The 14,250-nt window shown below is 34.2% G+C and overlaps 2 protein-coding genes and 1 non-coding gene across 6 annotated transcripts in view; 1 reads left to right on the top strand and 2 right to left on the bottom strand.

Moving 5' to 3' along the window:
* The window catches only part of sit (stuck in traffic), a 45,712-nt gene extending 36,241 nt beyond the window's left edge, over nt 1-9,471 (top strand). For both annotated transcript variants that reach the window (XM_073084361.1, XM_073084362.1), the window contains exons 2-6: nt 450-577; nt 2,655-2,845; nt 6,851-6,931; nt 7,179-7,478; nt 7,869-9,471. In XM_073084361.1, the coding sequence (XP_072940462.1) occupies nt 520-577; nt 2,655-2,845; nt 6,851-6,931; nt 7,179-7,478; nt 7,869-8,186 (948 nt within the window). In that variant the 5' untranslated portion in view covers nt 450-519 and the 3' untranslated portion in view covers nt 8,187-9,471. The remainder of the gene's footprint in view (nt 1-449; nt 578-2,654; nt 2,846-6,850; nt 6,932-7,178; nt 7,479-7,868) is intronic.
* Nucleotides 9,472-9,908: 437 nt separating this feature from the next.
* LOC140751171 (5S ribosomal RNA) lies at nt 9,909-10,027 on the bottom strand. Its single transcript, XR_012103279.1, has one exon. It is a non-coding gene; the product is annotated as a 5S ribosomal RNA (ribosomal RNA).
* Nucleotides 10,028-12,450: 2,423 nt separating this feature from the next.
* LOC140750966 (very long chain fatty acid elongase 7-like) overlaps nt 12,451-14,250 on the bottom strand; it is a 31,057-nt gene continuing 29,257 nt past the window's right edge. For all 3 annotated transcript variants that reach the window (XM_073084730.1, XM_073084731.1, XM_073084733.1), the window contains exon 6: nt 12,451-14,035. In XM_073084730.1, coding sequence (XP_072940831.1) covers nt 13,829-14,035 — 207 coding nt within the window. In that variant the 3' untranslated portion in view covers nt 12,451-13,828. The remainder of the gene's footprint in view (nt 14,036-14,250) is intronic.

The following is a 14,250-nucleotide window of genomic DNA, read 5'->3' as shown; positions in this document are numbered from 1 at the left end:
TTAACAAAACTCTAATTTTCACGCGCTAATACTCTAATCTTCCGTATCTCGGAGAGCATACTTGTTATTAGATATAAACTGTTAATAATATTGGCTGTATAGGCGGTTTAAAAGCTTCTGCAGCTCGCTTACCTTCAACAATCCGTAAAAAAAATTAATGAATTATATTATTGATATGAAACATTTTTTTACGTTTTGGCGCATGGCTCTTATTTATTTGTGGTTGATTACAGATGTCCATAAGTGACAGTAATCGCCAACAGGTTGACTGCGTAGTCGTTGGTTACTTCTTAATTAAAAAAAAGATGAAGAAGAATTCTTTCTTCTTCATCTATCTCTTCTTCTTCTTCATGGAGGTAGTGATCACTTAGCATCAGGTGGATTGCATACGTTACTTCTTATAAAACCTATTTCAGCCTATTACTCACAGCATCCCTCTCTGTTTCCAGATAGCATCTAACCACGCCGTCCTAAGATGCGGCAGAGCTGATGACAGTGCACTGAAGTACTCAACACAAGATGACGTCAAACAACTCCCTCTCGCGGACATACCACCGCTTGTTCGTGGAACTAGCAGGTACTTGGCATTATTTATAAAAAGCCTTAGTAAGAAATCACTATTGAATACGGTTTTACCCTTTGGGTACAGAACCCTAAAAATGTGTGCAAATGTAGATAACTAGTAAGAGCCTTAAGTTCGTTCTTAGTAAATAATATATCTATCTAATCTAAACTTTACCATTTTAGTGGGCAGAAGAATTTATGATATGTAAAAAAATTGATAAACATATTATACATAACAGGCGGCCATATGCAATGGCTTTATTTTTAATAAAATCACAGAAAGACATTACCATTTAGTTGAATTATACAAATAAGGACATAAATAACAATACATCTAATATAAACAATCAATAAATTTACATACCACATGTAATGCACATACGTAATGGCTATTTAAATCATTTTCCGAACGCTTTCCGGGTTTTAAATGACCCTTAAGTATTCAATTAATCCGTCTTAATGAGTGATTTGTTTTGTAAATAATCATTTACTCAGACTAAAAAAGAAAGACCAAGTCGTTCAAAAAATGTATTCAAGCAGACACATATTTCTGCCACCTTATGTATGCAGTTAGGTATGCACGTTATGTCGAGAAATAAAGTTTAATCTTTGAAGTAATTCTTGTGTAAAACCTTAAAATGACTCGTGTCACATAACATCACTTGAGAGATATGTTCGATTCACAAAACCAATGAATATTTACTAGCTGACCTATTATGTGTCTACGTAAATATGTAATATGTTCGGTCACAAGAGTACCTAAATTGTGTTTCAATGTTCTACAAGGCGTTGTCTTATTGTTTTGGTCTGAGTTTTTATAATTTCAATATAGCGGTTCTATTTATCAACACGTGTATGGCGAGAATACGTTTATGTTTCCTTTAATAAAGGATAAGACTTGATCAAATAACCTGATGCTATTTATTTCAACAAATTCTGTTTAAATAAGTACTACCAATAAATTATGTTTATTGAACACAGTATTGTGCAATGTAAATGTACAATAATATTTATGATTTTAATATTAAGTAGTATTTAAGTAGAAAAGTGCAGGATGGTTCTTTTCTACTTTGAAACTACCAATAATTAATTTTATAGTACCTAGTATCACTTATTATAGGTGAATAAATATTGCACATGCAACTGCATCACGACAAATGGCGTCATCTCTTATAAAATAGCGGAAGATCAGTACATCGGTACAACGTGGTTATAAGCATTACTTTTGTAGCAACGCCTCTTTTTTATAATATAGGAGTAGCAGACGACCCTGAACAGTCCACCTGATGGTAATTGGCTGCCGTCTATGGACATCTGTAATCAAGATAAGATTAGATTCCTACCTGAGGTCGGTCACAGATACGCCACCACCTAAGGACTAAGCTGGAATGCCTCGGAAAAGGATGTCTCCCTTACCACACCCTTGAAAACCACCACAGCAACCACACACACGACAGCAACCACAGCAACGCTTAACACTGCTGTTATTAGACAGAAAATGGTGTGACGGTGGTGGCTCCGGAGTCAAAACACAAGGGAGATCACAGATACAGATCATAGAATCTTCTGTTATAGATTTTAATATCACTTAGCACTACTTATAGGCGAATATAAAATTGCACATGCTACTGTAACGTGACAAGTGGCACCATCTTTTACCAAATGAAGGTGGTAGAACCCTTTGTGGTTCGACTCCGGCGGCACCACCGCCACACCTATTCCTACCTAATAACAGCAGTGCTAGGCGATGTTGTGTTTTGAAGTACTCGTATGTGGTAAGGGAGACAGACTTTTTCGAGGCGTTCCAGCTTACTCCTCAGGGGAAACGGCACATCTGTGGCCGACCTCAGGTAGCAATATATAATCCTATCTGGGGTTGCTTACAGATGTCCATGGGCGGCAGTAGCCACTTACCATCAGGTCGACTGCATGCTCGTCTGCTATTCCTATGTTATAAAAAAAAGAAATAGCAAAAGATCGTTACATTGTTATAAGAGTTACTTTTGTAATAACTGTTTATTGCTGTTCGTGTTTCTGTTTATTCGTGTTTATTGTTACAGTTATCATGGAAAATCGTTTATCATTTTCAGATCCCCGTACCAACGACTGGTTTCTCATCACGAGTCCCATCCCTGGATTAACGATAATCGGCCTGTACCTGTACTTCACGTTGAAATGGGGTCCCCGGTACATGGCCGACAAGAAGCCTTTCCAGCTCCAGAAGACGCTGGTGGTGTACAACTTCATCCAGGTCTTAGTTAGCATCTGGTTGTTTTACGAGGTACGTTTCTCTATGTAAGACTTTGGTATCTATTATCTTAAAGTGGTTTGTGATAGACCTTATGAATAATAACATAAATGAATGATTTGATGCAATAAATAAAATGGAAATTGCGTCAAACATTTAGACAACAAAGTTGATAGCTAGACAAATAAATACAAAAACAACATCCCGGCTGCTTATAACTACATCCTATGCTACTCCCACAACTTATACGAAACCAAAGACACCTGAAAATTAAATCCATCAACCTGTTTTGGCAGTACTTGAAGGTGGTAGAATCCTTCGTGAGTCGACTCCAGCGGCACCACCGCCACACCTATTACTACCTAATAGCAGCAGTGTTAAGCGCTGCTGTGTTCCGTTTTGAAGGGTGTGGTAAAGGAGACATACTTTTCCGAGGCGTACCACCTTAGTCCTCAGGGGTAGCGGTGCATCTGTGGCCGACCTCAGGTAGGAATATCTAATCCTATCTAGGGTTGATGTCCATGGGCGGCAGTAGCCACTTACCATCAGGTGGACTGAATGCTCGTCTGCTACTCCTATATTTAAAAAAAATTAATAGAAACCTAAATATGCTCGAAAATACTTCCCTCCAACGTCGGGTATAAATCGGTGTTAATCTGCTGTTTTCTGATTTGATAAATGTGGCATCAGTAAAGATATGCATGAAAATATGTAAAGGTCCTTGAACCCTCTTTGGTTCTACTCCTGCGTTTTTCTGGGGTTTATGCAGATGTTTCTGAGCGGCAGTAGCGACTTATCATCAGATGGACTGCATACCTGTCTGTTACTTCTATATTATTTTAAAACAAGGACCACTTAGCTTCAAGTTGAAGATTAACTTGAAGTCGATACTTTTTAACCGACTTCAAAAAGGAGGTGGTTATAAATTCGGCCGGTATATTTTTTTTTTCTTTGTATGTATGTACACGAATTACTCCGCCGTTAGTGAACCGATTGTAATAATTCTTTTTTTATTGTGTAGAGACGAGCTGGAAGTTGGTCCCATTTAAATATGGTTAGGATCCATCGATGGGTTCTGGAGAAAATGAGGGGAACTCGTCCACCCATGTAAATATAACAGCCATAACTTCGCCGTTTATGAACCTATTTTAATGCCTTTAATTTCGTGTGTGGACTATTGCTACAAGTTGGTCCCATGTAAATATGATGAGGATCAGAGTGGGTTCTGGAGACTAAGGGCCGATTTTTCAATTCTCAAATTACTCTCCAGATAGTTAACTGACGGGTAAAATTACCTGGCTGTTTAACCAAGGAGTAAAAATTTTCAATATTTCAATCATTTTTTATCCGAGCAGTAACTATCTATCTGTTGTCTATGCATTTCTGTTGCTAATTTCACTCTAAATGTACGCAAGCGAGATGCACATATACAATCACTGCAATGTTAGACTGAAACAAGGCAGAAGTTAATGTTTTACATTGACATACACGTCAAAAGGGACGTCAATTGTGTTTATTGGTGTATATTTGCGACTTGGTGTTCGTTTCTTTATTTGTGTATCGGGGTTAAAATCAAAACAAAAATGGATATAAAAAAACGTGAACGATCTTGCGCTGAAAAGCAAAATGACCCCAGAACTAAAACTAACCAAAGCCAGCGTTACGACAAGACTTGAGGAATTAAGAGCTGCAAGGCATGAACTAGTGCGTTTTCATTAAGAAATTACTAAAAAAGAACATTTATCTGTTGCAGAAGAGCATGAGTTAAATAATAATATAATATGAAATAATATAAATATGTTTGTTTTTACTTTATAAATAAAAAAATAATAATAATCAATATGTATTTATTTTAAAAGTATTACACCAATTTAAAACAATCAATAAGTAGACAAGAACTCTCTTCACCTTATTGGTGATTCAAAATATTCAAGTACACGGTCCCTTGTGTTCTAACACACTGTGTGTGTACTGTTTGTTCCCTCATTGTCAGCATATTTTGCTGAAAATACCGGATGTGGTGGCATCAGTACCTCGGAGTCTCTAGGAGGCTCTCCCCCATTTTGACTGCGTGTCATATTATGCTATATTGTTACAGCCACAATTATATCTCGTGCTAGAGGTTAGGTTACATCTCAGTCCAATCCAATACTTCGAATAGGGAATCTCCGCTTCCATACACCAAAGCACCTTACTATAACATCTCTGCTCTGTATATGAGACTCATTATACAATTATTCAACTTGTTCGCGTACGGGGATTGCAGAGAGGGGTCAATAAGTAATTATTTAAGAAATATCCACTGTCTCCGAGCACAATTCCATTACTAAAGTCACCATTATCACCGCAATATTACACCAACAACATCAGACCAATAAATGACACATGACATAACCACAAAATGTCATAGAAAACTGATAGATAAATCGTCAGATAAATCTTAACTGGCCCTCCAAGCAACAGATAAATTTATTCGTCAGTTAGCGGTTTTATTCGACTGATTTATATCTGATGATTAAAAATTAAAAATCTTATTATCTGTCAAATAAATTTTATTCGATAGATAAAGTCCACTAACTGAGGATTGAAAAATCGGCCCTAAATATGTAACTCCTCAACCGATGGGTATAATTGAGTTTTGTTTGAAGATATTTGGTGTAGATTCTAATGAAATTACAAAGCCAGTTCATCATTGACTATTTAAGGGTCTGATAATGTGTCTCGGAGACAAAATATGTAACTCCTCAACCGATGGGAATAAATGAGTTGTGTTTGAAGATATTTGGTGTAGGTTCTAATGAAATTGCAAAGCCAGTTCATCATTGACTATTTAGTTAGGTTAGGTTGGAACATATAAGACAATATAAAACTAAGCGAGCAGGGCGAGGTAGCGCCCTGCGAACGAGCGGTTCCAATATATACTAAACCAATATATAAGTAGAAATATGTACTAAACCAACAATTATTTGAATTATTTTTTACTTTGTAGTGACAGTGAAGTCGGTTGTATTTTTTTGTTAAAAATTTTATTTATCTAAGTATATAAAAATCGTGATTCAGCTAAACAATATTTTATAGAGCCCAGCAAGGCAAGGCATGCGGTCACGAACGCCAGCCTTGCTGTAATCTTCCAAAGAGACATTCAATATTCCGGAATTCAGAATTTCGGAATCGCAGTAATCGCAATGAATACATGCATAAATCATGAGATCTTCCTGTAAGTGCAAAACCTTGTGTAAAGTTTAAATGTTAAGTAATTACAAGAAGAATTTATCTGTGTTCTTGCTCAAGTCAGTCATACGTTAAATAGGAATTAAGAGAAACGCCTAATTCACCAAAAGCCGTAGGTAAGGCAATGTTTAGTCAATAACATGTCATAATCCAATCGACAGTGCCTGCAATTATATGCAAGTGCATGTGCAATAAAAACAAGAAGCAACATGCCTGATTACTTCACTCCAAGGTCGGCTCAATACTCCAATCGGTTAGGAAAAAAACTACAGTTTCATACGAGGTTGCCAAACTGACCCGTGAAAGGCTTTTATCCAATGAGATTTTTTGCACGTCTGGTATCTTTAATATACGGACGAAAAAAACGCATTTGAAAAAATGGTGTCAAATGTTTTTAGAATTGAGTGTTTTTTTATTTTTTTTTAGAAAATAAAATCCAATAACGGTGAAGCTGCTAATGAAATAAAATAGCAGCTGATTTTTAATTATATCAAAATTGAGCACATTCCATTTTTTATAAATTGTGCGATAGTATTTATATCATTAAAAATCTGTGATAATAACAAGATTATGAAATACATTTATAATAGTGTAAATAAAAAAAAACATAAAAAGAAACTAGAAATTCATGACTAAGGCTATAAGTGTTATAATGTAATACTTAAGCCAAGTATTACATTATAATACTGTAATAAATTATTCGAAATTGAAATCTTAAATAAATGTATTGGCTTCTGAAAATAATAAGTTTTCAGCATCGTTGCAACCGTTTGATCATAAGTAATATTTATGATTTTTCCATTCCAGGGCCTCGACGCAGGTTGGTTGAGGACTTACAGTTGGAAATGTCAACCAGTCGATTTTTCGAGATCGCCAGAAGCTATGAGGGTGAGTTAATTTGAAATAATATTGGACCAAAAACTGAAAATTTTGGGAAGAAAATTAATTCTATATCAACTGAAGTGTTTTCCCAAAACTATTAAAGTTCTCGAATAACATTAAAAAAGGGCCATATGTCGGATCGGTAATCAGGGTCTAGCTGCGACTAGCCACGCTGTTGTGACTATGAATGGAGAAAGTCTTTTTAACAAACAAATGTATGCGAATATTCTTAACTTCTCTATTAAACTTTCAGATAGCAAGAGGAGTATACATTTACTTCTTAGCGAAGATGTCGGAGCTTCTCGATACTGTGTTCTTCGTTATCAGAAAAAAGGAGAGGCAGATTACGTTTCTACATATGTATCATCACACAGTGATGCCGATGATATCATGGGGTGCTACGAAGTACTACCCTGGTGGCCACGGAACCCTCATCGGAGTGATCAACTCCTTCGTCCACATCATCATGTACACCTACTACATGCTGGCTGCCATGGGGCCACAGTATCAAAAGATGATGTTCTGGAAACGACACATCACTACACTTCAAATGGTAAAGTTTTATATTTTTTTCCTAAATATGCAAAAATATAAGGTTCGGGCATCTAAATTTAATATCGCAACTCTTTGCGGTAGATATTAACATTAGGATACTTGTATTTATATATATTTAATGTTTTTATGGAGTATTTTTATCACGTTTTTATTAGCTTGGGTTGTATGTATGTATGTAACGGAATCTTTGACTAGATTTTTACCTACTTTGAACGGTCCGAGTAATTTAAAATTTTGAACAATTATCAAGAACCGATGACAATACACGATTTTAATAATTTTATCCTATTCTTCTCATCAGGATCATTAGGGATCAGGATAAACCCTTTTCCTTGTGCGATTTTAGCGTGGTTTTTAGTTATTAAACTATAATTTATTTCTATTACAGTTGCAGTTTTGCATTGCATTCCTGCATTCTTCGCAACTTCTCTTCTATGATTGCGGCTACCCACGCTGGTCTGTGGTCTTTACACTGCCTAACTCCATCTTCTTCTACTACCTCTTCTACGACTTTTACTACAAAGCATACGGCAAACCCGAAGACAGAAAAGCTGCAAAAGAAAGCGCAAAGATCGAAAATCATAAAATGAACGGTAATGGCGTTGGAAATGGTATTAGTAATGGCGTTACGGATACATCGAACCTTAATGGAAAAGCGAATGGAATCCAAAATGGGCACGCTATAGCCGAAAAGAAAGTCAATTAAGTAACGTTAATTACTAACACGTTTGTAAATATTAATTTTATTTAACACCTCTTGTATATGATTAACCCCATAATAGTTATTATATACTTACGGATATCATTATCCCGCCGGTCCTTATGGACCTTTACCAGAGGTATGATACAACTAGTTTATGCTGAATACCTTCAGCGATTTTGGATGAGGGCAGTTTAATCCCAAAGGATATAATTATAGAGGAGCTAATACCCAAATAAGAAAGAGGGCACATGTAGGTGTAATTAATTCAAATGATACTGATATTAGTTGGTATCCGATGTTTATATAATTGTTACAAATACCATAATTGTAACATATTTATCAAATGGTAAGCAATATTTGATGGACGTCTTACCTACTATACGTTTAAGCTACCATTTACTCAACAGGTGAAAAAATGAATGGTCTAAGAAAAATATTTGTTAAACCAAATTGTGGACAAGATAAATAATTTTCTGTGGACATTTCATTTTAAAATAGTAATACTATGTTAAATCCCAGTAGCGTTGTATATATAAATGTAGAGGTTAATTTACATAGTATAGATGTTCTATGTTCAACTCTTATACACAACTTTATGCCTAGTTTCAGAAGAAGAGTGTCTCGAATAATAACTCAGATTATGTCGAGCCTACAATACATTATTTTTGTCATTGATATTATGTAAATTTGTGATAGCGGAAAAAAGCTATTGTAAATGAAAAACTATCATAAAACATATTGTTGGTATCGTTCACAAGCCTCTTCTTATGTTAATTAGGCTTTATGCTTAGGGTCAGAAATATCTACAAATTTTCGATCGATTTAGAATTTTCGATTTGATTAATTTGTTGATGATTCTGAAGGAATAGTATAAGAATGTTAAGGTGGTGTTAACTTTACCGACGTATTACTCTTTTGAAGTTTACAACTAAATCCAAGGAACAGGATCTTTTAGACCTAATATTTCTGCATTTATTGAACTGTTTTTACTATAATTATGAACTTATAGAAATCAGAGGATCTATGTGTTCTGTATATCATTGCCATTATGAAATAAGAAACCCAAAATCCTTCAGATGCTGATTTATCGGTTACTACTACTGCAATTTCTACAACAATATATACATTTTTTGTAGACTAGAATTTTCTAATTTCATTATGTGGTTTGGACGCGATGTAGTGTATTCTGTATATAGTTTTATTAATTATTTTATCGAAAATATTTGCACAAATTGAGAGAACAAAACTGGAATTATTTTCAATTTTATTTTGTGTAGATGTTACTGTTTTATTGTAGTTTACGATTACGATATGTCTATGTTTCGTGTATGCGTTAATCTTTAAATTTGTGTAAATATTAATTGTCAATTAAACTATGTATAACTATATAGTCTTCCAAATAAACTGTTACAACTAAATATGTATTTCTTTATTTCCAGCTATTACTGTGTTATCGTCATTATAAAGTTGAACATGTATTTTTATGAGAGCATCATTTATTACTACATTTTATACCCTTTCATAGCTCATATTACCATTGGTGAATTCATTTATCTTTTATTCTTTGAATTATCTTACGCAATTTTCCAAAACATAGATGGTAAAGTTGCTCTACTACTGTTCGTTTCCTTGAAATAATTCCTGTTTGATTGCATTATTTACATTTGGATAGGTTTTCATTAAAATTAAAAAAAAACTTTTTAAATCAGAGAAAAAATATCAAAAAGCCAACAGCACGCGGTATTCCCAGGCGGTCACCCATCCAAGTACTGACCGCGCCCGACGTTGCTTAACTTCGGTGATCGGACGAGAACCGGTGTATTCAACGTGGTATGGACGTTGGCGACGATTATGATGAAAATAAGGATGATATTATTAGATATGTGTTAAAAACGCTACATACTGTATGTTAAGCACCGGTCGCAGCTTCTTTTGGACACTCAACGAGGCAACTGAATGCAAAATGCTGAATGTGTCGATCTGTACCCTTAGTATGAGTTTTTACGTTTTTACAACAACGACTGTTTTTGTATTTGTTCATAGATTTCTAATTACCGGACGCGCAACTAGCGGACTGGATCAGAACTGATTGGAAATGTATAGGAAATATGTAAACAGATACAAAAACAGTCAATTTGTAAGAACGTAAAAACTCGTACTAAGGGTAGTGATCTCCTTTTTATATTGTTAGTATTATATAATTTGGTTTAAAAATTTCTTATCGAAAATGCCGTAAAGTCGGTTTATCTTGGCCACATTATTTATCGGCTATATCTTGGTCACAACTGTTAAGAAGAAGAGACGCACAATTAGGGAGATAACACACTACCAACAGTTTATGTTGAAGGCTGTCGCCGACGGTCGCCGCCTGTTGTTAGCGATGACAGTTGAAAGCAACAGATTAGATTAATAATTATCATTAAATTAAATGTCACTTAAGGTATTTTTATATAGTCATGAATATTTATATTCTTTAAACAATTGTCATATGGGCGCACGTGTTAAATTAAACCTAGAACTTTGACCCGCCATTCACCCAATTTTGGTATTTTTAACCACATTTGCGAAATTAAAATAATTTTAATTTTTAACACGTTTTTATTGGCTTGGGTTGTATGCATGTATGTATGTATGTACGCAATAGAGTAACGGAATCTGTGAACCCGATTTCTATCTACTTTGGACGTTCAGTTTAATTAATTTTTTTTAAGAATTATCATAAACCGATGACAATATACGATTTTAATAATTTTGTACCATTTTCCTTATCAACATCCCCAGGATTATCGATTTTCGAGGCCAGATTGTTACGTCGAAAGTTACTAGATTGCAAATAATTATTGCTTTTTATTAGTTTCAGTAACTGTTAGAGCGTGATTTTTAGTTTAGAAAATAATAATGTTATTTCCTTATAACTCAAATGTTCTGAAACATATCTATAATGCCCTCTTGTAGAATGATTTTTTAGGATTCCGTACTCAAAGGGTATTTATCAACATCCTCAGGATTAATGATTTTCGAGGCGAGATTGTTCAAGCGCCTTAGAGAAAGTTCATCGCAAGTTACTAGATTGCAAATAATTATTGCTTTTTAGTTTCAATAACTGTTGTAGCGTGATTTTTAGTTAACAAAAGTGAAGTTTCGAACCTGATATCTCAGTTTTGCGAATGTAAATAGGTTTGTCTCTATCGCTTGGGTCATTTAAAAAAATAGTGTTTAAAATAGTGTGAAATATTAACATAAAGATATTTTCCATCTTTTCCACCTAAATAATAATTACTATTTATTATTTAGTGAAATAGAAGAAGCAAGGGATATGGTATGTGATCACTGACGCTCACGATTATTCTAGAATCAATTCCTTGATAGGATTCTTTGGATGTTGGCTATAAACGCGCAACGCATTACGTCAGGGGTAACAAAACCTCAGGACTAAACTGAATCAACATGTAAGTAGTAATAATAATAAGGAAGCAAAATAAAGTTTATTTAGTCCCCATTGTCTTCTCCACTACCGGGGTGATACCTTAAAAATTATCGGTTTAACAAAGTCCAGATATATAACCTTACAAAAAGCAGCCGTATTAAATATTTGTCGAATTGTGAGAAAGTTTATGCAAATAGATGAAAAGGAAGTAGATCCACATAATCTAATCCAAAACATAGCTCCCCCATAAATACTGCAGCATTTACTTTGTTTTGCCCGTAAATGTTGCAAATATTACCAGCTTTAGCTGAGAATAAGCAAAACATTGCAAATAATTATAATAATACTTTATTTCACCAAAAAAGTTACAAAGTTAATACATCATAAATTAGCTTAGTGTTTAACAAAGTGTATTTTTTTATATAATATAAGAGAGGCAGACGAGTATGCACTCCACCTGATGATAAGTGGCTACTGCCGCCCATGGACATCTGTAAGCAACCCCAGATAGGATTAGATATTCCTACCTGAGGTCGGCCACAGATGCGCGCTACCCCTGAGGACTAAGCTGGAACGCCTCAGAAAAGTCTGTCTCCCTTACCACACCCTTCAAACCGGAACACAGCAGCGCCTAACACTGCTGTTATTAGGTAGAAATAGGTGTGGTGGTGGTGCCGCCGGAGTCGAACCACAAAGGGTTCTACCTCCTTCATACGACACTCTTTAAACCAGAATTCTCTTTTGTTAAAAAAAACTACTCATGAAAAAAAAACTGCAAGTATATATGAAATGTATATTTATTCTCAAGTAAGATTTATAAAATAATCTTATATCTGTTTCATTAAATTATTTGCCATTCGATCAAACTTAATTTTTATAAATTTAAGAAGAGCTTTTTAAAACTTTAATGTTAACAATTGTGTCATTACATATTACAAAATTAAATTGTCAAAATTAAAAATATAATTTATACAATAGAAAAATAATGTATGTAAAAGTTAGCTAGACGGTAACCATATAAAATGACGTTAATATTATACATTTTACAAAACTTTATTGTAAATCTGAACACAACGTTACTAACATAAACATGATTAAAATATATAATTAGTTCAACCGAATTTTACGGAGATCCTAATTTAAAAGAGGTTAAGCTAATTTTAATAATATGTAGTTAATTATTAAAATTCTAATAACATTTCTTTCACCAATAAAAAGGTTAAGTCTATAGTAAAATTATGAAGAGGAAAACTTTGTTTGTTTGTTTCATTGTAATGATTAGGCTCAAAAACTACTGGACCGATTTTAGAAATTCTTTCACCATTCGAAACCTACATTATCCACGAGTAACATAGGCTATATTTTATATGAAATATATTTGATAAATAGATTTTGAGGCGGTACAAAGTTTGCCGGGTCAGCTAGTAATAAATATTTTCAAATAAATGGTCTGTGTCTAGTTCCACTACTGAACACCATTCCTTAACCTATGTTTACCTTATACCTATTGGCAATGTTATTTTAATGTAATATCTCTTACCATAAGTACACATGTGAAGCATTTTGTGTATATGTGCTTGTGTATTTTTTATGAAATTGAAGTAATAATAGTCTTACTGTTCGTTATCTGTTTACTGTGTTAAATGGTGACTATGATGCATGGAACTCAAATGTAGTCAACTCTGTACTTTTGTAAGGCTGGGCACGGGTTTTTTCGTAGTGAGAGAGCTTTAGGACGTGGTCGATACTTGATTGACTACCATTTTTGTTTGAGATCCATTGAGAACATTTTTTTAAGAATCATCATCCGTGTATGTTTTCGCGATTTCCACGATTGCCGTTATAGCAAGTGACAATTACTTTTTAATAGGTACATAATTGTAAAAAGTGGTGCGTGTCTGGGAACCTGGAATTTACCGATCGAGATGCCAGTCGATTGAAATACCCAGGCCTAAAACAGAAATCTGACTCATGATTAAAGTATGCTCGGCTAAACATTTCTGGTACAAAGTAAATTATTACAAAATTGATCGGTAATTGACAACTAAAAAGCCAGAGTGATAAGAAAAAGCAAAATAAGAGTAAGAAAATAGAAAATATCTTTCAAACTACATCAATACATTATAATCGTAATGTTCGTATTGGAGTAAATATATTCTAAATTCTTACTGAATAATTAAATACAACTTTGAACTAAGTTTCGGTAATGGTACACTTTTCAAGCACTTTTCACTTTAACGCCATTAGAAACTTTAGATTCGATACGCTTGTGTTTATTTTTGTAGCTCTGCCGGTAGAAGTTCAAAAAGAGGATGAGAAAGAAGAAGGTGTTAAGGGCTATGAAGGTCGCTGGTCCTTTAGTAGGAGGGCATTCTGAAGTCCTAACCGCATTAACGTACTGGACAATGATGCATACAAATTGAACCTGGAAATAGAAAAAGATTACATTAAAGTTAACTTAAAAAAATCATAACAAAACTGACTGGATAATTAAAAAATATATATTTAACTTACAAAAGCTAGTAATATAGCAGGAACATATAAAATAAGCAGGAGGTTACATAAGTCATAAATTTTACTATTGAATTGCATATGGCAGAACTATTCAGTATTTAGGTTAATTGTCTAACAGCAAAATTG

The sequence above is a fragment of the Epargyreus clarus genome, unplaced genomic scaffold, assembly GCF_041222505.1.
Source record: "Epargyreus clarus isolate Ecla_fem2 unplaced genomic scaffold, WU_Ecla_fem_2.2 ptg000021l, whole genome shotgun sequence".
Lineage (NCBI taxonomy): Eukaryota > Metazoa > Arthropoda > Insecta > Lepidoptera > Hesperiidae > Epargyreus > Epargyreus clarus.
This window is presented reverse-complemented; position numbering and strand designations above follow the sequence as displayed.